Genomic DNA, 23,572 nt, shown 5'->3' on the forward strand with positions numbered 1-23,572 from the left:
CTCACCAAACTTTGTTTCAGTTCATACATTTCCGAGCGCCTTATTTTGCTAATTTTGTTTCAATTTTCTGAGGTAAGTATATGATATATTTCAATCTCAATAGTATATTAACAAACTTTGAATCTCATCATTGCTAGATACTTCAATAGTAACTAGTAAGATCCACCATTTACTAGTGATTATTGCTTTGTTATCTCTGTTATTTTGGTAATGCTCTTACAATTTTATGTGTATTTTCCTAAACAATTATGAACCTATTATTCTTTTACACAAAGATATACATTGTAATACCGAATATAAGAAAGATACACTACATTTTGATATCAAAATTGTTTCTTTAAATTGTGTGAATCAATAGGGGATTTTGATTTATGGGAGACAGTGACACCCCATACTTCAGTCTCTGGTGCATGTCTACTTACTCCTCTCTTTTCGTCGATAAAATTTTCATGGCGTGTTTACATATGGGGAAAGGATGTGGCGGAATGGGAATCATTCCCCATTCCTGATTATTCCTCCATTTACTAACTTAAGCGAAATGAACAGTTATACGGGTCCCACGTAAAATCAGGAATTCATCTCCTGATATTGTCGGAATTGGATTACCTAGAAGAAGGTAGTATTTGGATTCCGGGGAGAAGGCTCCATCCGGAATCAAATTTTCCTTCCCAAAATGCCCTACACCTTCAGTACTCCTTTCCATCTTCTCGTTGTCCTCCGCCATACTCTCCAGCAGCTCTTTGCTGCTCCGCCGCCTCCTCTCGCTCCACCACCTCAAAATCCTCCACGTGCTCCTCCATAGGATTCGGCACAACAAAATCAACCAAAAAATGGCAAGCATACCCAAAGCAAAAATCAAATCTTCAGAAAATCCGAACCCAGTTGCCACCATTGATAATAATAGAAAATTCGGCAACAAAAGGAAACAGAAGTGACGGAGAAGAGAGTGGTACCAGAGAGGCCGAGGGAGAGGAGTGGGTTCAGGTGAGAAAGACCCGAATTGGAGCTCAGGGTTGCGGAGTCCCACACTGAGGCACAGGCTCTGACGCCCACACGTCGTCAAAGAAGAAGTGGTAGGAGGTGATCTCTCCGCCAGGATGAGGCTATGAGCACGAGAATTCCGCGATAGGAGGTGATCTCTCCGAAGAAGAAGCGGTAGGAGGTGAACTCTCGGGGTTGCGGGTTCTAGATAATGCCAATTTGGATGAGGACAATGTGTTCTAGGTTAGTAGATAAGCACGAGAATTCCACTAAAAAATCCAAATAATAAAATAATAAAAGTTTTACTAAAAAAATAAAAAATAATAATGGTTCTCTCTTCTTAAAAAAAAAAAAAAAAAAAAAAAAAAAAGAATAAAATATTTACTAAAAATAATTAGTATATAAAATAGATTAATTAAACTAGGGTTATTTTAGTAATCATAATAGTTTTCATTCCGATTCATGTGAATTAGTAAACAGTTATATGTATCAATGTCATTCCTACTCCGATTCCAGACAGTTTTAGTAAACAACTTCAAAAGGAATCTGATTCTGATTCCACCTCATTTCTATTCCTCCTCAATTCAATTCCTCGTCAATTCAATTCCTCTCAATTTGATTACGGATTAGTAAACCCGCCATCAGTGTTTTTGAAACACAAAACAATCAAAACTGTTATTAAATAAGTGAAGAAATATTACCAAATATACTCTAGAATAATACATATCAACATTAACATTTACAAGAACACTTGATATACTATTTTATATTTCGGATATAAAAAAAAAATTCTTATATCCCTCTCTCAAACCATGCAAGACAAAGAAAACCAATAACCGTATCGTAAAACCCAACAAAACAAAGAGCCTTCTTTCCATTCGACCTCTCAGCACACAGAAAGGCCGCCCTCTTGGTTGCCTCGCTCGGCCATCACTCTGTCACTGTCAGCAGTCACCACCACCCCTCTCTCTCTCTCTCTCTCTCTCTCTCGTTCACGCCCACACGCTGTGGTTTGCCTTTCAACCTACACCAAGTACCATGGGCAATGAAGTCAAACTGTCTCCATATCATTTATGTTCGAATCTCCCCTTCTTATATTTGGTATACTACTGCAGCCATAACATATATGAGTCATTATTCATTAGTCGAACAGAATTATTTCTCACCAAAAATCAAAACACATACATTTTGTTTTTAAATATTTATATAATAAAACCCCTTATAATCTATATATGGCTTTCCACACTTTTGTGATCATCAACAATGAGCTCAGTCCAAATGACATCGCTTCCATTAAATGCTACTCACTAATCGATTCTAGTTAATTATTGCTAATTTTTTCATCCAAAATATTAGTTGTCAGCAAGTGTTGTATTGCCTTGGTGATTAGGATTTTTCTCTTCTTCTTTTTTGTGTACTTGAATTCACTTTCCCGTTTTTCTTAATGTTACGTTGCTTGCAATAAAAAAAATTATTAATTTTGAAAACTTAATTAAACACAAGAAAAAAAAAAAAAAAAAAAAAAAAAAAAAGGGAAACTTATTTGCATGAGTTGTACTTTTTGTATAGATGTCGAGAAGCATGAAGCAATGGGACATGACTTTGGTTGGAAGGGTTAATTAGTTCCCTTGTTTTCAGGGAGAGAATTTGAAGTTCAAGCAAGCGAGACTTTGAACATGCACGTGCGCGTGAGTTGGATGCTTACGTAAGTTAGTGAGACCCTCGCAACTTGCCAACATATTCAACGGTTCATTACTAGCCTTTCTTATCCATTTTCTTCATCAACTGTTGGTTGTTTTGTGTTCATCTATCGATTCCACTAATGGCAAATTGATTTGCAAGTCTTAATAAATCACTTAGTTGACAAATGAGGATTTGGACTTTTTACAAAATTACAAATTCAACACATGTAATGTAGTTAACAAACATTTAAGGTTACAGTCCATTGAGATATGCATGAATGCCAAAAATTGGGTTCAACACGTTTTTCCTATTGTTGTTGTTGATGTCAAAATTCAAACAGAGTTTCGACTGGGTTCAACACCTATTTGTCTCAAGTGTTTTTTTTTTTGTCATGTTACTTCACAAGTAGTCATATGTATTGCACCATCTTGGTTTGGACCGAAGAAGGGAGGTTTAGTTTTTGAACCCGTTGCACCAAGGGGACAGTGGTTCGGTTAAGTTTTTTATGTGCCTTGAGTGGACGATGACTTAAAATCCAATATAAGTTTGTGTGTATTTGCCTAAAAAGTAAATGAAAGAGAACTAAAATGAGAAAAAAATGTTACATTTCATGATGAAGTTGAGATGAAAGACGTTTACAAAAGTAAATCTATTGATGAGTCAAACTACATGACTTAAAATGTAAATAGACTGAAAATGTAAAGAAAGCAAGCAAGGTTCAGGTCATGAAGGGCGAGGAAATGCTAGAAGAGTCCACCAAACCACTGAGTTCGAACTGGACTTAATAGAAAACATGTGCCTCATAGAGGAAATCAAGGTGGCTGAAATTGCACGTCAACAGAATCAAACCATATGGTGGCAGAGTTGTAAAAATCTTAGATCACAAGGATTATAGGCAATGTTTGCTTCGAACGAAGGCTTTGAAATTGTAGCTAAAGAGCTAGAGGTTTTGCTAAAGAGCAATTGGATTTATGCTGAAAAGTAGTTGGGTTGATTCATAGAGATTGAGAACGTCTCCAGATGTTTTTGTCCAGAGCCTCGTGAGCTTTGCAAGTAGAACTTCATGAACTGGTGATCCCGTGTGGCGCAGACCACAATAGGAAAAGAGAACTAACAAAAAAATTGAACTCTTTTAGGCCAAATATTCATTAAAAAAAATAATTTGATTATACAAAAACTAGCTCAAATCTTGTCAATAAAAAAAATAAAGATAAACGAAAGTTAAACAATTTGTAAAGTTGGGGTTTGAGTCTCTGTGCATTGGAGGAAAAAAAATGATTGACTCTATACCTATAAAAGAATAATTCAACATGCAGGTCTAAAGTTTAGATTATTTTTCTCTTGCTTGAAGAATCTTTCAAATATTTTATGGTACAATAATGTTTTCGTTAATTGTGGTGAATGTTATGTATGTATGTGTATATATGTTTATATTTTTTATGAAAAGAAAACATGATTTCTATTCATTTTTAATTTTTTTTACAGGGTAGGGAGTATAATTTATCTTTTAATCTTTTCAATCCCACAAACAATGAGTTTTACTTAAATCTCATTAACATTAGCAGATACAAATCAGAAAGTAAGCGGGAAAGAGCCACGTCACACAAATCAGAAAGTAAATGCAAGAGAAAGCAAGCGAACGGCCGGTGCACCCCCACAAACTTGAAAAGAACGAGAGTAGTCGCCCTCAAGACACGCACTGACTCCACCCCACGGCTGACCCCCAAGTTCCAACTGCCCTCCGTCGGCCCCACTCCAGTTTCCCACGAGACCTCTCTGAAATGACAACTCCACCCCTACTTCTTCCAGTGAAATTACGGGCTCACAGACTCACATGCAGATGCAGTGCTCCCCTAGTTTTCCATATTCTGACTAAAAAATTATGGAACTGCTGCCTGCAGCTGCTAGTGCAAAGGGTTCGTGTAAACTCTTGGGTTTTTGCTGCGTTTTGTTACTTACATATACTCCGGAAAACGAAAGTTTTTTACTTTACGTCTGTCCTGATGGAATAAGAGAGATAAATACAAGAAAATTTGTGTTATGAAGGATGTTTTTAGTTGAGAAAAACTTTTGAAACTTCCATGACTAAGTTAGGTTTAGTTACATCTATTTAGTGAAGAGAAATGAGGTTTTACTATAAAATTAATTAGTAATATGATGGATAGTCAATTTACTTATAAGGACATGTAAAGTCCCTTATTTCTTGGATGTAGGATTCCCTCTCAACACGCTCCCTCACGTGTGACGTAAATGAGGTGACGTGGAGCACATGTGGCTGTTGAGTTTCACATGCAGGACAGCGTGCTCTGATATCATGAAAAAAGTTGAAGTTCTACCATAAAACACTTGGTAATATGAAGAATAACCCAACCTCTTATAAGTCATGCAAGGTTTCTCTTTTAACTGATGTGAGACTCTTTACCTACACATCCTCACACGCCCATTACATGTGACGAATTTTTAAGCCAAATACATAAACAACATAAATTAGATGATGTGAAACACGTGTGGTTGTTGAACTTCACACATAGGACAACCCGATCTGATATCATAAAGAAAATTAAGGTTCTACCATAAAATCAATTGGCAATACATAAAATATCTAAATTACTTATAAACACATGTAACGTTTTTTTTTTTTTTTTTTCTGTATGAGATTGATACTTAGATTCACGGAATAAGATAGATAAGTATAAAAGAATTTATGCCATGAAGTCTTTTCTCAAAGTTTAGCTAGCTAAGCTTCAAAAGCTCAAAATATGTAGAAATTTTGGTTGACGGCTACAAAGGCAAGAACTCATATAAGAAAGCTAGTTAATTTGTATAGTATAGGACATGTGTTTCTGATCCGTATTAATTAATTTCTGCATCGATCAGTGAGGGTGATATATATATATAATAGCGAAGGCATGCAGATTGCAGACTGCACTAAGCAGAAAGATATGTCTGTTATCTTCAGTTTGTAAGACCCAATTATACACGAAAAGCTTATAGCTGTGCAGTAATATGAGTTTAATTCTTCGTATTTGATGAGTCCATATTATACCATATATTTTATCTTATTTTTAGTTATAATTTAGGGAATTTTAACGAAAAGCTTATGGTACTGTTCACTTTAACGAAAAACCACATTTTTACACTAAAAGTCAATCATGGTACTATTCACTTTATCCTTTATTTTGGTAGAATTTTGATACTTTGTTATATATTTTCAATGTAGGACATTCGACTTCGTCTGGAGAAAAAAGTGATCAAACGGATGAATTTTGGGGTGATTCTAATTGGAGGATGCTTGTGAGTCTTTCAAGATGATTATGTCAAAGTTTCAGATTTTTCTACCAAGTCGTTTGACCGTGATGATGAAATTAAGGCTCAATGAGTAGCTTTCCCAGATTGACGTTTCTGAACGTTTTGGGTATTTTGAAGGTCAAGATGACATATTTTGAGGAAGATTCATTCTGAGGATTTGTCGACTTCTTCAGCTTTCAAAAGAGACCTTTTGGGACCAAATCGGAATTGAATTGGTCGGTCAAAAGTGTGATTTTCTGAGAAGTCCAAATTTTGGTTTAAATAGGAAACCTTTTATTTCCTAGTTATCTTATTCTATTGTGTTTCCTAGTTTTTAGAATAACTTTTCTAGTAAGGATTTTATTTTATAGTAGTATAAATAAAACTTTTTAGCCATTAGGAACGATGGAGAACGCATCAATTTAGAGAACGCACGCACTACTTAGGGAGCTTTGGAAGATTCAAGTTTATTTTTAAGGTGTTTTCTATCCATGTTTTTAATAATATTTTATTTTATGATTGTTAGTAACTAGTTTCGTTTGCTAGGGCGAGGCCACGAGCCTTAGCAAGAATATGTAGTTTCTTTTCAATTTACTTATGATATTATGCATGCAAGTTTTGACTTATTAATCACCGTGTTGAAACTATCTAACTTTATTGATGATTGGCCACCATTAGGATATTTAGAAAAGTAATTTGATGCAATTTTGGCGGAGGGTTATTACTGAAATTGGCGCTAGCTTCTTGTGGTTAATATGTGTAACTTTTTAGGATGGACGACATGTCTTAAAGGTTATATGGTTTTTCAAAATGATTTCAGTATTTAAGCTGAAACTAAGGCATATATATGCACATGATGCACGTTGCATGATGATACCTTAAGTTTTCATAAATTTGTAGTTCTGCAAAAAGCAATGCCTTCTTCTCTAAGTTCTTTATATGATTTGAAGAAAGAACATTAATTAAAGCCACATGAAAATTAAGATACAACAAATTTATGAGGGAAAAAAGGGTTATTGTATTTTCATTTTTAATTACAAGCTTCTTATAATTAAAAAAAAATTAATTTTTGAAGAAGAAAATTATATGATATTAGGAAGCAGTAAATCAAGGTTCTATCTTTTTTTTCTTTGAGCAAACAATATAATTATCTACACTAAATTCATTTAAACTCAAAAATAAAAAAGTTAAACTTGAGTACGGAGAAAAGCAAACTTCTCGAGTCAAATTAACTAAACTAACGTCTAAAAAATCTAGGTTTGAATGAACAAAGAAAACAATGCTACAAAATTTCTTGAATTACTAATTACTAATTAAACTGATGTTATAAGTTTACAACTCAGCTGAAGGAGAGATACTCTAATTACGAATTCATCACTTGGTAAACAAATAATAAACAAATGATTTACTTTTTAAATACGTAATAAGTATTTATTGATCAGTTGAGATCACTGGAAGATTAGACTATGGGCTCATAGTTAACTAATTAATTAGTGATAGTCTCATGACTCCCATCTCATTTGTAGCTCAGAAGAAACAAAATAAGAGACATAAAAATGAGGAGCTAAAGGGTGCATGGGGTTCCCCGGCGTTGGGCCCCCGAGGGAGGGAGAGTACGAGACAAAGGGGAGAGAGAGAGAGGGTAGAGAATTATTTACCCTTCTATTCTCATCTCCTTTCGATCTCTCCTCTCACATATTATTTTTTGTCTTATTATCTCTATAAAAAAAATCAATATAAGATAGTAACGTGGTTTAACCGTGACCGTTCAAATAGAAAGACATGAAATGATAGAGAGATTAGAAAGGTAGAGAATGAGAGAGAGAGAGAGAGAGAGAGAGAGAGGGACGAAGGTAGGACCCACACCCGCCCAGGCGCACGCTGTCTTACCAAAAAACCAAGAGGAGGAACCAAAACCTATCAGAAAATATGAATTCAATCAAAGCCATCCATCAACCGATCATGATACCACATCATCGATCCGGTTCAATTCCTCTGACCTAACCCTAAAACAATTTAAGCCAGCAAGGCAAAGGCACTGCCATCATCAACAAAAACAACATGCCCAAGGCCAAACAACTCAATAATCTCTTTCTCTCTCGCTCTCTCTCTCTCTCTCTAAGGTCTCAAAAGTCATCTCGATCAAAAGCAAAAGCCCAAATTCCAATCTAAATAGTTCTTCCAACTCTCTCACTTGTTCTCTTTCAATTTCTTTGTTAATTTCTCCCAAACTCTGAATCAAAACCAACTACTTTCAATTGGCTTCACATGATGAGAAGATGAGCTGATGATGCATGAGAAGAACAAGTAACTAGAAGGAAGAAGAAAGGTGGTTTGATGATATTTCTTCAGCTCTTTCAGCTAAGTACTTGGTGGGTAATTATTTGCCCTAAAATTTAGAACCCTTTCCCTTTTTTATTTTCTGGTAACAAAACCCTTTCCCTTTTCATTCTCAAAGAAAAAAGAAACAGATCGAAGAAGAATAAGAAGAAGAAGAAGTCTCTCTCTCTCTCAATTCTCAAATTTGTTAAGAGAGAGAAAGCTTTAGCTGCTTGAGCTAAAATTAATTAGCTAGGTTTGAGAAGGATAGAAGAAGATATGGATCCAGTTGCAGCACATGGTCGTCCAATCCCACCTCCTTTTCTTTCAAGAGATCTTCACTTACATCCTCACCACCAATTCCAACAACACCTCCACCCCCACCACCTCAACCACCAAAATTCCGAGGACGAACAAAACAGCCGCGGAATCAAGCGCGATCGCGGTGGCGGAGACGAGAACTCCGCGGGTGGCACCACCTCTCTGGAGGGAAAAGATCAACTGGGGTCCACCAGTGCCGGAGAGGCCGAGATCACAAGACGGCCGCGCGGCCGTCCCGCCGGCTCCAAGAATAAGGCCAAGCCCCCCATCATCATAACCCGGGACAGCGCCAATGCGCTGCGATCCCACGTTATGGAAGTAGCCAACGGCTGCGACATCATGGAAAGTGTCTCCACTTTCGCAAGGCGTAGACAAAGAGGGGTTTGCATTCTCAGCGGCAGCGGAACCGTCACTAATGTCACTCTAAGGCAGCCGGCCTCTCCGGGAGCCGTGGTCACTCTACACGGCAGGTTTGAAATTCTGTCCCTTTCAGGGTCCTTCTTGCCGCCCCCTGCCCCGCCTGCCGCATCATGCTTGACCATATACCTGGCCGGCGGACAGGGCCAAGTCGTTGGCGGTGGTGTGGTGGGTCCACTCTTGGCCTCGGGGCCGGTTGTTATCATGGCCGCGTCCTTTGGGAATGCGGCTTACGAGAGGCTACCCCTGGAGGAAGAAGAGGAGCCCGCCGTGGCGGGGCAAGTACAAGGAAGCGGAGGGTCCCTCGGTTCCCCAGGGATTGGCGGGCAAGAACATCAGCAGCAGTCACTTCAGCAGCAACAGCAGCAACAACAACAACAGCAACTACTGCAAGATCCTAATGCACCATCGCTTTTTCATGGGATGCCACAAAGTCTGCTAAACCAATTGCCTGCTGATGCATATTGGGGCACGGCACGCCCTCCTTATTGATTGAGTAATCAATAGCAAGAAAAAAAGAAGCTCACTTGTGTTTTAATTTTTGTCAATCTTCAGATGGATGGATCCCTTTTTCTACCTCTTCAAATTAAACAGCTTTTGCTCATTTTTCTTCTTTTATAAAATTTAGGTGGTGTTTAATTAAATAGTTAATCAAAGATGTTGATTAGTTGATCATGGTATTAATTCATCGTCAATAGGTGTTTGGCTTGAGAATTGGATGTACAAAAACCATGTATTTTGGTGGGGGTTTGGTTTACTTTTACCAGTGGAATATTAGTTTCTTTCAGTTCACCGCAAGCGATTGTAGCTGTATAGCTTAGAGATGAAGCAGCAGCAAATATGTTATGAAAAAGGTTGGCATTCTAGTTATTTCACCTATGCTTTTTTTCTTTTTTTTTTTTTTTTTTTTTACAGTTCTTTATTGGATGGTTTTCACAGTTCTCGTATAGTACAATACACAGTTTCCGTTTTTTCACTTTTAACAATCATCATTACACGACCCACCTTCAGATTTTCTTCTTCTTCTTCTTCTTCTTCTTCTCTTCATTGTTATTGTCTGAAGAAGTGACTGATGTTGTTGCATGTGGAAGTTAAAGTGGTTTGTTGTAACAGTAACTTTTAAGTTCGTGACTGTTCAAGGTTAGTGAAAGCGTCCTTTAATTTCCTCAATAGAATGAAGGCCTTAGGGTTTTTGTTTTCTCTCTCAGAATCTCTAACTGAGTTATTTAGCCTAGCAGCAGCTAGGGTTTTGTTATGGAGGTGGTCGATCGAGCAGGACATTGGATACTGGGTCGCTCTGTAAAAGTTCTTTTTCGAGGCAACAACCAGAACAAACCGACCTCAACTCCACCAAGCGTTAAACTCTCGCTCTCTCTCTCTCTCTCTCTCTCTCTCACATTGGCTCCACAGAAGTACAGTAATGGAGCGAATCAAGCAGCTAAGAGATTAAATTTTAAAATAAAAACTGTAGTTTTCTGCTTGATTTTCTGATCAAATATGGATGCTCCTCGAAACCCTAGCTAGCTCTGTGCTTCTCTATTTGGATTGTAATACGTTTGCCTTGGCCCATTCTGCACTTCATCGATGAGAGATATCAAGTCTCATTTTCTTCGTCGACATTATATATTTACCAGGTAATTACGTCTCCCTTATTTATTTGCTCTATATATATATATATATATAATTTTTATTAGCACTCCAAAAATCTCATTCTACACTTCAAATTTTCTATATTAGGAAAGAAAAATACATTTGTAAGGAGTTTAGAATGAGATTTTTTGAGTGCCAATAACAATTCCCTATATATATATATATATATATGTATATATATATATATATATATATATAGCATTCCGTTCACTAATTTTTGTAGAATGAAGATTGTCTCTCCCTTATTAATTCACTTCAACTGCTTATATTTTTCCTCCCCTTATATTGCTTAATTGATTGCCCTTTCTTTTCTCCCTCTTCTTGATGACGATTTTCGGAAGAAACCTGGTTTTGATTTTATGCCCCAAAAGAAACTCTATGAGGAAGGTAACTTCTTCAAGGTGCAACTCATAAATATATGACCTATGACCTATATATATTTATAAACCTTAGATTCTTCGAAAGTGGAATCAGTGTTTACATAATATTCCACACACAACTCATATAGATTGTGCACAATCAGTATTCAAATCTTATATATGCCAAGAAATTGCATATAATATATAATATCAGAAATCCCTTATAAATAGTACACGCAAATATATATATATATAGTACGCACAACGAATATTAAAATTGTTATAACTGCATATACCAACACAAAAGCCTAAGCTATAAGTAAATAAATATATATATATATATATATATATATATATAGCATGTATTTTAATTCGCATTCGTGCGGGAAGTTTATCTATTTATATGAATGATTCTTACCCTAGTACATGTACAATTTGAGGGGTGATTATTAGCTGGACCATGCATGCCTACTACGCTTGGAACAATTCAAATTCATGTGTGTGTGTACATGGGTAGAGCCATCCATCACCTCTTTTTATCCACACACAAACATCTTGCTAATTTTTGTTAGTTAATCTTTTCCAATTCATTCAATCTGACGGCCTAAAATTGAGATGTATGTACGGAAGTAAAGGAGTATGTGGATAGTACCACTCATATACATACATGTGTGTGTGTATATATCCCTTCCACTTCATTATGATGAGCATCACTTGATCATTCTTTGAAATACAATCTGATCATGACTACGTACAAAAATGGCAGGCTTTCACCTTCTTCTCCTCCAACATCAGAAGAGACTCTTTGTATATCATACGTGCATTAGCTTAATCCTGTTTCTATTCCATTCCGTTTGATATAATTTCTGGATCGATCGATCTCCTATAAGCTTTTACCTTTTAGGGTTTCCTAACAAGTATCTGGTTAATTAGGCAACACAGGCATGCCATTTTCTCTTCAACTTAGATCAAGGGGAAGCTAAAGATTTAATATATATGCTATCTTAGGAAACAATTTTTTGATAAAAGACATATTCCATTCAAAGCCAGAAAAAGACTACTCGGTACAAGAGATGGAGATATCCTCTTTAACAAAATCACAAATCAAAGAGGGAGTTTCATCAACCCAACCAAGTACAATCACCTCCGGAATGGAGGGCAAAACAAGCAAGCCTACGGGCTACTCAATACAAGAGATGGAGATATCCTCTTGTAGGAAACTTAATTTAAAGAGGAAATGGTTGTATGTCTTGGACGTTGTTTGTACGTGGATGAAAAATAACATCTCCTAATTGAACTCAGTGTAATTTTAGGCACTATATCTTTGATTCTGAACTACCAACTGACCATCACGATTGGATTAATGCAAACATAAAAAATTCATGCCCATGCTATTAAAGAATATTGTGCTCGTTTTTTTAATAATATTAATGAGCTTATGATAATCAAGGCTGCTGCTGCTAGCTCATTCGGCATATTTCTTTTATGAAAGGGGCAAAAATAAGATTCACAAAAATGAAGAACATATATAACTCAAGGAGGAGAGTACTTGTAAACAAAGATATAAAAATACGAACAATAATCATATGTTTTGCAAGACAGACTAGACAGTGCTAAAAGAGACAGATGATCTATAAAAATTAATGTTTCCAGTGCTGCGTCATCATGTGAGACGTAAAAACTCTTAAAACAAATCGGCAACTTAAGAATTTTAGTAAACCAAGGAAATGATACGGAGAATACACGGAAGATGCACGGAGGATTCTACAAAATGTTGGGCAATGCAAGAATACTTTCGTCCGAAGGGATGCTAATAATTAAGGTGGCTCATCGCCTAGCTAGATTAGGCCTAACTTCAGATCACCCTATTTCTTGGTTTGAGGAGCCTCCTAATGTAATTTTCGATTTTTTATTAGAGGAAATATTAGCCTTTAAGTTTTTTGATGTGGGACACTCTTTTTTCCTTCGACCGGATTGAAGCCCCTGTCAAAGTTTTTATCGAGGCCATTTATGCACCTTATCCTCTATTTGTACCATTGTTCTAAAAATCCCCACCTAGGTGCTATGCGGCTAGCCACTACCCCAATTAATGTCTAGGCGTTTGAAAATTAAGAAAGGGTGCCTAGACCGGCTGAGGTGCCCGCCTAGACCGCCTAGGCACCCGCCTAGCCTGTCCAGACCTGCCTAGGTCGCGACTCACTTAGACAAAAAATAGATAACTTTTATTTTGCATTTTATTTTTTTCAACAAATTGTAAAAGATTTGTTACATACTTAAATGAACACACATTATATCCTTGTTCCCCATGTTTTCATTATGTTCCAATACTTTATAACATATATGTCATTCTATTTTGTAGTTCATGATGAAATTATATATATATATATATATATATATATATATATATTAAGTACAAATAGACACTTATTTACACGAAATATAATAGATTTACTTAAATCCGCCTAGGTGGTAAGCCCAAACCCGCCACCCAACTAGCTCCTAACGTCTTTTAGAACCTTGATACTTTGTAAATTTTCTCCCGTATTCAATGAATATCACACTTAAATTTAAAAAAAAAAAATATAATAAGAAACAATAAATTCACTAATATTCCACATACTGTTTATCTTGATTGGAATCTTGTAACTAACTTGGCAAGGTTTTTATCGAGGCCCGTTTGTACACCTTATCCTCTGTTACATTTTCTCTCATATTCAATGAATATCGTACTTGAATTCAAAAAAAAAATTGGATAAATACATTAATACTCCGCATACTGTTTATCTTGATTGGAATTGTAACTACCTTGGCAAGGTTTTTATCGAGATCCGTTTATGCATCTTATCCTCTGTTACGTTTTCTCCCGTATTCAATGAATATCTTACTTGAATTAAAAAAAAAGGGGATAAATTCATTAATATTCCACATACTGTTTATCTTGATTGGAATCTTGTAATTAGTTACTATTGTGCGTACAGATAGATACGTTCAACCAAAAATTGATGATGATAAACGGTCAATGTGGGTCTTGTGTTGAATTGTTATTTTATTCTAAATAGACACTTCTTGAGGACCAAATGATATTGATACATGCAAGTTCCAATCTGTTACGAGGAGCTACCGATTATTTAATAATGATGATGATGTTTAAAGTCCTCAACTTTTACCATAAACCATATTTAAACCTAAGTGGTGCTAAAGTCCCCTCATTAATTATAAGTAGTCACTAAACCTTTTTTTTTTTTTTTTAATTTTATAAGTAGTGTTTCCAAGTAATTTTCACATTTTTTTTTTTTATCTTCAGACACCATGCTTCACATTTTAATTTAAAAAGATGGATCTTCAAAAAAATTATCGAGATTATTAATATTTTCCCACTAACACAACGTAAGTTATAGGTTCAAGGAATCACAAATCGACACCCTTAGATAAGATTCTAAAACACCACAAGTTTAAGAGCGACTCGATTTTCAATTGTAATGATAATAAAATGATTGAAATACAACCATAATATTTTGTTTAAATTGTCCTAGTAAACTAGTTGCGAAGGAAAATGAAACGGGAAATTACAAAGTTCCAAAAATAACCTCAAAACTTAAAGGTGTTCTTAAACTACTAAACGTCATTAAAATGTCAAAATCCAACTTATATCAACAAAGCTACGAGCTGTACTCGTCTTCCTGTTCTCTTTCCATAAGTTATCCTCGATAAAAATGGACTTAGAAAACGCAAATTCTATTTATGGTAAAATAACTTTTCACATCAGAATTCGCATTTTTAATATGTTCTTCCAATCCTATGTCACCTGTCTCCCACCACCCATTTTTTCATTCGTCCATTTTTTTTATATACTTTTCTCACATCTCAAATGCAAAAAGAGAAAACGAAATCATTCACAAATGGGCCTTCAAGAATTTATTCTTGAGTTTATGTGATAAGCCACAACATCTTTGGCATGTATTGTTTTAACATACCAAAGAGCAATCTACTCCATGTGTCATGCAGAGGCTTGTGTTTGCTTTCTTTACCTCATGAAAAGTAAGCTTATGTCCTTTTTTAAGGTTTGTTCCTCTATCATGAATAGTAACATTAGAGAGAGAGGAAGACAAAGCTATAACTTATACACTAACAGATGATGATCAAGTTTTCAACAAGACTTGAACCACTTAAACAAAGCATCAACTTAGAATCCTTAGGGCCATCTCCAATGGAAAGAGCTACAGGTTCAAAAGCCAAAAATTGGTCTGATTTGTCCAAAAATTCATCTCCAACCGATAGCTGAGCTACAATTTTATGGAGCCCACCATACCATTATTTGGCTAAAGGAGCATCAGGCTAGGTAAATGTAGCCCCCTCTTAGCCCTGTTTTTGGACCGAGCTCCTCAATTGCAATAATCGATTCAAATTCAACGGTAAAATTCGAATTCAGTTTTCAACAAGACTTGAACCACATAAACAAAGCATCAACTTAGAATCCTTAGAAACCCTAATTTTATAGTAGTTAGATATATTCTGCACTATAAGACTAGAGGAAAGGAACCACGTGTTATGAAGCATCCGAAGCGACACATTCTACCTTTGTGCCTTTGTGGTTTCAATGAGAGCATTGAAGAACAAACCTTTACAACTAGAAGCTGATAATCTAAACAAGTTAGCGTTTAACAAACTAAAGAATGAAGATTATCATTGGTTATACGAATAAATCGATACAACATCGAAAGGGCGTGATGCCATTTCGAGCTTATGTACCTTATCCAACCGTACGGGACTCGATTCCCCCTTAAGCCGCAACATATCTCTCCCTTCTTCATTTGTTCATTTTCACCGATTACAAACAGACGCTAAGCTAAAGAGAAGAGCTATAAAACAAGAACGTAAACTGGACCTCACTTACTTTACACAAAAATTGCGAGGAATTCTACCGGTCATGCCCCTTTTTAGCACGTAACAATAGTCGGACTCAATTCTTGACCAAGCTATACAGAAGCATCACGAATTTGTGTGCACATCTCTCACTGACTGGAGAGATAATATATTCAGAGCGGCCCATCACACTGCTTCTTAATCAGTAGTCAATCCGTAACCGTCGCATTTCAGCACGGAAAGTGGGGCTTGAATTCAAAGTCCGATGAGCAAGACTCCTTATGTCCTCTCGTGAACAGTCTCGGGAAATTCTAACCAGCTCCCAGAGGGCACCTCCACTAATCATGTCCTTCGCATTCACCTCTGTGATTTAAATACCCAATATATATAAGTGGAAAGTCCAAGACATAAAGATGTTATCTAGGATCAGGCAAATTCACCTACCATGTTGTGCTAAGTGACAGAGTGCAAGCTCGATGTGGCGCCGGATTGGTGCAGCCTCGTCATTAGCATTTTGTACAATCCATGGAAGTGCACCATCTTCTATCAAGAAAGATCTTCCATTCTTTATCCCTATAGTAGGTTGGCATATTGACATTACACAAAAAACGTAAAAATTTTAAATCGGACATTCCACCATAATACTGAGGGAACTATTGCCCACTGTTCATGGAATATTTCTGACAGAGGCTCTTACCTTGAGTACACGCTCGTGATTCACATTTTGCAAAGTTAGCAATTCCACGTGCCACTTGGGAAAGAACATCAGGATGCCCGCACCTCACAATTCCTAGCAACGCCTTAATACCACCTTCAGACCTTAGCTTCATTTGTAGCTTATCTGAGGATATTAACAAAATAATAACAAAGCAGGATTTAAATACTCAAATTTAGTAAAAAATGCAGAGCAAACGAAGACAAATTTAAGAACAAACAACAGAAAATCCTTCCTCTGAAGCATAGAATTGGAAAATGGACATGTTTCCAAGGACTAGTGTAAAAAAGTTTGAATTATATATAATAAACCCGAGAACTAAATAGAAAAGAGGAGTCTTCTTCAAAGATTTTAAAAGGACTTTTATTATGCACTAATAAGCCAATGAAGCCATTTATGCTCAATTACTACCGATAGTTATACACATTTTCTTTTAAGACCATCTGAGAAAAGAAATGAATAACCAAAAGAAAAGGCAAAGGCTCTAATAATAAAACAAGTAAAGAAAAGACAACGCAGTATACCATTGCCGCATAAATTAGCAATAGCTCCAGCAACCATGCGTAGGGTTTGAGCATCATCAGCATCAGCGGCTGTCGTTGCTAACAAACTAATCCCACCCTCCTGCATTATAATTTCTTGATTGGCTTCTGCAATTCCAAAGAGGAAGCAACGTAAAAAAACCAATATTTTGAAAGTCAGACAGATACTTCTCAACCCAAAAGAAATAACATTCAAACTACAGAAAAAGCCCTTGCACTCTAAGAAAGAAGAATAGATCATTGAGCACTCACCATTCATTGCAAGATTCGCAATGGCACCAGCTGCCACTCTTCGAACGGTTTCGTCCTCAAAGCTTCTAAGAAGCATCAGCAAGGAAGTAAGACCACCAGCTTCAACTATCCTTTTCTGATTTGCCTCTGCTTTTCACATACAAGTGCACAACAATTCTCTGAAAGTTAAAACTTCAAAAAACGAAAAAAAAAGTATACACAGTATACAACTGCAACTTCAATTACTTTTGTTTAACAATCAAACCAAGGCCCAAAAAGAAAAAGTGGTTTTGGAGAAAGAACATACAGCTTCATAAAAAGAAAAAAAGAATGGTCTCCTAAGAATGCAATTGTGCATTCAGTATTCAGAGACAAAGTGGTTTTGGATAAAGCCAAGGATTAGCAAATAGCAGTAACTCCACATACAGATTACCTATTCTTCAACATAATAGTTATTAAACTTAGTGTATAAGTAATAAAGAATGATAAGGCTATCTTCAAGAATTGTATCAACCATTGCCGTTCCTCCACTAGCAAATGGGAGTACAATTCACATCTCCCGAATCAAGTAAGAATTTACTTTTCTGTATTTGCATTTTACAACTAAAGAACCGAAAACATGAAAGCAACCAACTGGATTGATCATTCCAATGCACTTATATATTAGAGATAAACAAGATGAAAAAAGGTCACAGGAAAATAAAGGAGAAATGCAATAGAAAAAGATCAAGAACTTGTGTACTGCAATAAATAAAATCTTAAGATTGCTGTAGATAAAACATGAAATTGGAAGACATGGAATAATTGGCCACAAGAAAAATTGCACCAGATATACATCTACACACCTTCAGCCGCTAAGTTGGCTACCACTTTTACAGCATGAATGCGAACATTAGCATCATCCGACTCAAGTAAGGACAAAATCTTTTGCAATCCAACTGTTGCATTGATTGACAAAAACAACATGAGAGATGCCTATGGATTAAAATGGTTGGAACAAATATTGCCTATGCATTAAAATGCAATATTTATCATTACCTTGTTCAAAGAGTGTGGAAACTGGTGCCTTGTGTCCATTCCCAGTGTCTCTGGGATAGGAATGCCTAACTGAAGGTGCAGAAGAATCTATAGCAGTAAACCCATTTCCAGACCCGCTTCTATCAAGACACCTTCTCATCTATAAATACGAATAAAAGCAAAAATGATTAAATTCCTACGTGTGGGACAAGAATTCTTGAACTTGTTACATTATATGATTCCCAACGCGAACAGTTCATTCATATTCAGCTGAGGCTTTCTCAAATATAAGCACTCCAAGAAAGCAATTTTATTTTTTATGAACAAAAGATAACTGAATAATCAACTTCTAGGTTTGTGAAAGCAAACGGCTCAGATACTTTCAGCACTGAGTTGAAAGTACACGAAGTAATTATGATATTTATTTACAGTTTCACAAACCAAATATATTATGACATTTATTTACAGTTTCACAAACCAAATATAACTTTAGCATGGAAGAAAAACTTTTATGTTAACTTCTATGAATTACATACCTGCTCAGCGTCAAAATTCGACTGCAACAACTGACTGCGTAAAATTACTATTTCTTCTTCAAGTTTCTTCTTATGTTCAGCTTCCTCCTCCAGAAGTTTATGAACCTTTAAAAATTCCGCATCTCCACCAGCCTAGTACACCAAGAATAATCCCATAATTGATATCAATCCCATGCTTAGGGATTTTGAGGAGCCAAATAATGCTAGCAATACATAATCTACGAAAGAAGTCATACTTGTGATTGTGAATATAGCCCTAGGCTTTTGAGATTTTTCAGCTCCTCCTCAGCCTTCTTTCTGAGGTCAATTTCTTTTTGAAGCAACTCTTGTAACTCAGCCACTTCCTTAGAAGGAGAAAGCCCGGACCCCTAAATAACAGGAAAACAAATCAACTATATTATGTATTTGGTGGTCTAAAAGTAAGGATGCACTTGGTTTGACAAACTTCAAATCTTCATTTTCAGTTCCTCTTTCTTTTTTTTCTTCTTTTGTAAATGCCTTTGGTTAGAGAGACTTTTTTAAGAGAACAAAACAGGTGAAAACACGTTTTAATAGAGAATTTTAAAAGATTTAAGTAAATAAATTTGACGAACTTCAAGAAATCCAGAAATTTATAAACATCCTACTGATAAGTTACAAATATTTCGTTGCAAGCGTGATATGTATCATGTTATTTACAGATATATGACAAACCAATAGTTCTAACAATTACAGGTGGATGACATGCAAAATCTGGTGAATTGACTTCAACAAAGCATTCATAATAGGGCAATCTACTTTACAAATTTCACTCAATGAGAAGATAATATGACTATTTGGGAATTGTAAAGTCGATACGCAAAAGATACATAAGTTCAAGATGATATTTAAGTCAAATGTGAGCTCTTAGTAAACCAACAATTAACTTGAGAACTTGCTTTCAAGACAACAATTGTAGCACATAATGATTATTCAATGGACTACCTCTCCGTTACATTTAATATCAACCAGGCCCTCATGGTCTGGCTTCTGATTTGACACCAACTTCTCCTCCAGCTCCTTAACTGCTTCCATATAATCCATTTGGCATTTTCGCCTCTCCTTCTGCAGAAAGGATAAAAAAAAAAAAACACTTAAAATGTAGCACCAATATGATTACTGAATCACCAAATCTCTGTCAGAAGCATGGTAGTATTAAAAAGTAATAAAATAGTAATAAAGAGAATCAATTAAAGAAAAAAAATGTAGTAAAATAGTTTCAAGTCCATCAAGACCACTTAAAGAATTATAGAGCATAAAAAAAAGTGAAGTTCATTCTGTAACAATAAAATAAAAGCAGACGAACCTCTAATGCATCAGCAAAGTTTCTTTCAACATCAGAGACACGTTTTTGTGCTTCTAGGTTTATTCTTTCAATTTCATCCTCAAAATTTTTATGCTGCCTTTCATTTTCTGCAATAAGCTTGTCCACTTGTACTTCAAGTTTTCTTGACAAACTTTTGTAATCAAATTCTTCCTTAATTTTCAACATATTCTCCACCTTCATAGCCTGCCAATAATAAAATAGCACATCCATTCATATACCAAGTAATCAAGAAACATTAACTGACAAAAAATTTCATTATTGAAGAATAACTGTTACTATCGATAGAATATGAATTAAATGGAATAATGTGGATGTTGACAGATAGTGAGAACAAAGTACATGATTCATAAATAGCGATGTTGCATTTCAAATTTACCCATCTTTTATAGGAGTTTATCCAATTAGTAGAATAACATGAGCTTTGATTTTGGTAAAGTACATATGATATCGACAACAAAACACATAATAGATGCTTCCTAATTCAAATTTTATGACCTCCAACTATAAAAACTGACCCTTTGTCCAAATAGTATGGTACTTGTAGTCTCTCCCCGATGACGTGGAGAAGGTCCAATAGTAACAATTAATGAAGTCCTCGCTGATCCTGCAATTTGAATTAAATGTGAAGCCAAAACAAATGGTAAAACCAAAATTCCGCCTAGCAAACATGAAAATAATTCTAAACAAACAAGAAAATGAACCAAGCTACGAATATTATGAGTTTTCACATGTCAATGGCAGTCATGGGCCTCATGGCTAGCATATCAAGTACTCTACTCAGCACAAGTTTGCATTGACATGACAAACAGCCTACCTCCAAACGAATCTTTAAGCAATCTTGTAAGCTTTGAATCGCGAAATGGAACATGAGAACTATTCTCTGCTAGAGAATTAATGCACTTCCCTAGTGCACTAAGCGATAGATTGATACACTTAGCTTCCTCTAACATATGTCCCTCACTTCCTGCCATAAAGGAAAAACAAAAGTTTCACCACATAAGTGGGACTGGCCTCCATATGGATAAGGAAATCACACAATGACTTGTGAGATACACACATATACACAAACATGCATGAACATCTGCACAGACATGATGACATGTATTATAACAGTTACTGAACAGATAAAAGGTCACAAGTTGGGATGTACACCTGATTTTTGTATACGTTCAGAACCTGCCAAATCTACCACCACAAGTTTGCTTTTCCGGACTAGTGGCTTGAAAGGCTTGGTCAAGTGAGTAGGGTCACCATTTTCACTTGCAACATCATCTTCTCTTCCTAAGACAGACCTCTTAACTTGTACCTGCACCAAGGCACTTGTAAACATCAAGATTCCAGTTATGTTATAACAAAACAACCTGATTACCAACAAGAAACTATGACGTGATCATGACTAAAAAAAATTAACTACATGAATGAAAATAAACAGATACTAGACAGTCAACTATTCTACCATCAAAATCGCATGACTACGAGACGATTCAGTGTTCAATTTTGTGTTAGCAGCTATACGGTGAGCTTCCCCACATCTTAACAACTCCAGAAAACTTTGCTGATTTTTTATCTCTACAATAGTGGCCCCAGGTACTGAAACATCTCCAGTTCTTGGATCTTCCACAATAGGAATATTATCATTTGCCGGATCAAGCAGATCCTGTAGGGTCTCCATATAAAGCTATAAAAAAAAATCAGTAGATGGTAAGAATGTCAAACTTCTGAACAATGACGATCAGATATAAACAGAGAGCATTAAGAAGATCAAACCAATAATGGTATAAGGGTAACAACCTGCAGGTACGATACAGAGATAGAATCAGTCTGGGGAGATATATCTGCCAGAATGTCCTCCATTGAACGAACCATGATTCCACGCTCAGATGTATCTTCTTCTCCAAGCTGTCCAAGAGTAAATGTTTTCCCTGTACCTGTCTGACCGTAAGCCATAACCGTGCCATTGTAACCATCTAAAACACTCTACAATGGTAAAAAGACAACTATTCAGTTGTTGTGCAATGTCAATAAAAGATTGTAGGAAAACACGACAAGGACTATAATAGAGAACAAAACCTCCACGACAGGCTTGGCAACAACTTCATAGACACGTTTCTGCGATGCATACTCCGTGAGCACGTCATCAAACTCATACGTATCCAAATCCCAATTGTTCTTTCTAAGTTTCAATCTTTTAAGCTGCAGTTGAAGTAGAACAAATATCAAACACTAATAGGTACCCCACAAACACCAAAAATCCAGAAATAAAACCTTTAAAAGATACAAATCACCGGCATTCCCAAAATTAAAATTCGAAAAACGCAACAAAAACAAATATTAGCAATTACCTCTGGCTGCAACTCCACACAGTCAGCAAAATCGGCATCAGCCATCATCTCCTCCGCATTTCTGGGCCGCAATCTTACAGCTACTCGAACTCTTCCGGGTACTAATCGATTCGAAAACACACAATCAACAGGCATGCAAGCAAAATTTCATCCTCATTTGGATTTGCATTTCTTATTCTATTTATCCATTTTTTCCACTTATAATCCAAATTTCAAACATTTATTTAAATGATTAATTGCATTAATGTTTCCATTTCCCCAAAATTTGAATCCCACTTGGGGAAAACAAAAACTGACCTCCGTCATCCTTTGAAGCTGCGGTGCCAAACAGCGCCGGGCTGCTCCGGCGCACGGCGGATCCGGGAGATTGAGAAGGAGGGAGCCTGGACTTGAACGACGACGTTCTGAAATTGGCCGGGCGATCCAGCTTCACGGCACCCCTCGGCGCGACGCCGTTTCGCGAAGACATCGACTACAGTACTGCAGCGAGATTTCACGGACGCATTCAGTGTGCTGCTCTGCTGCGTGTGTGTCTGGTGTTCCGGGTGTTTGATGATTTCAAAGTGGGGTGTTGGAGGAGACCGAGAGGCAGGGAGAGAGGTGGGCAGTGGGGCCCGGTCGGGGCCAGTGTAAGGAAAAAAAATTTATTACGACGGTTTTAATACATATATTCTATTATTTTCATAATAAAACGTGATGTACCATTTTATGTATTGATCACATTGAATCTTCGTAATAAGAAGACAGAGAAAGTTGCAGATTGGTGGGTTCCCGCTGCTTTTTTTGTTTTTGTTCGAAAAATAAAAAACTTTGTTTTCGGTTTGAAGGGAGGATAAGTGAAATTATGGAAATGTCCGTCTTTGTCATTACTATGACATTGCTTGTTCGGGTGTCTAGATATGTGATTGATCATCTACCCTAAAAAGAATCATGCAACTCTCTTTTAGACCTATTTAATCGGTG

The 23,572-nt window shown here is 36.3% G+C and overlaps 2 protein-coding genes and 1 long non-coding RNA gene across 3 annotated transcripts; 1 reads left to right on the forward strand and 2 right to left on the reverse strand.

The window, feature by feature from the left end:
• Positions 1 to 315: 315 nt before the first annotated feature.
• Positions 316 to 1,209, reverse strand: LOC148698628 (uncharacterized). The gene is made up of 2 exons (XR_015955779.1): positions 954 to 1,209; positions 316 to 794 (listed from the first exon to the last, which is right to left on the reverse strand). It is a non-coding gene; the product is annotated as an uncharacterized LOC148698628 (long non-coding RNA).
• A 6,717-nt stretch (positions 1,210 to 7,926) lies between these two features.
• LOC137746474 (AT-hook motif nuclear-localized protein 22) lies at positions 7,927 to 9,879 on the forward strand. Its single transcript, XM_068486492.2, has one exon. It carries the CDS (start codon positions 8,551 to 8,553, stop codon positions 9,499 to 9,501), a length of 951 nt encoding a protein of 316 aa, XP_068342593.1. The 5' UTR covers positions 7,927 to 8,550; the 3' UTR covers positions 9,502 to 9,879.
• Positions 9,880 to 15,675: 5,796 nt separating this feature from the next.
• ARK2 (armadillo repeat kinesin 2) lies at positions 15,676 to 23,258 on the reverse strand. The gene is made up of 19 exons (XM_068488974.2): positions 22,907 to 23,258; positions 22,610 to 22,710; positions 22,338 to 22,460; positions 22,059 to 22,244; positions 21,724 to 21,945; positions 21,420 to 21,573; positions 21,082 to 21,231; positions 20,783 to 20,871; positions 20,247 to 20,450; positions 19,886 to 20,005; positions 19,159 to 19,290; positions 18,923 to 19,054; positions 18,408 to 18,546; positions 18,215 to 18,307; positions 17,391 to 17,516; positions 17,121 to 17,246; positions 16,579 to 16,722; positions 16,326 to 16,454; positions 15,676 to 16,244 (listed from the first exon to the last, which is right to left on the reverse strand). Exons 1-19 carry the CDS (start codon positions 23,076 to 23,078, stop codon positions 16,084 to 16,086), a joined length of 2,703 nt encoding a protein of 900 aa, XP_068345075.2. The 5' UTR covers positions 23,079 to 23,258; the 3' UTR covers positions 15,676 to 16,083.
• Between the last annotated feature and the right edge of the window lie 314 nt (positions 23,259 to 23,572).

This window comes from Pyrus communis, chromosome 2 (assembly GCF_041283825.1).
Source record: "Pyrus communis isolate YQ-2024b chromosome 2, ASM4128382v1, whole genome shotgun sequence".
In the NCBI taxonomy this organism is placed as follows: domain Eukaryota; kingdom Viridiplantae; phylum Streptophyta; class Magnoliopsida; order Rosales; family Rosaceae; genus Pyrus; species Pyrus communis.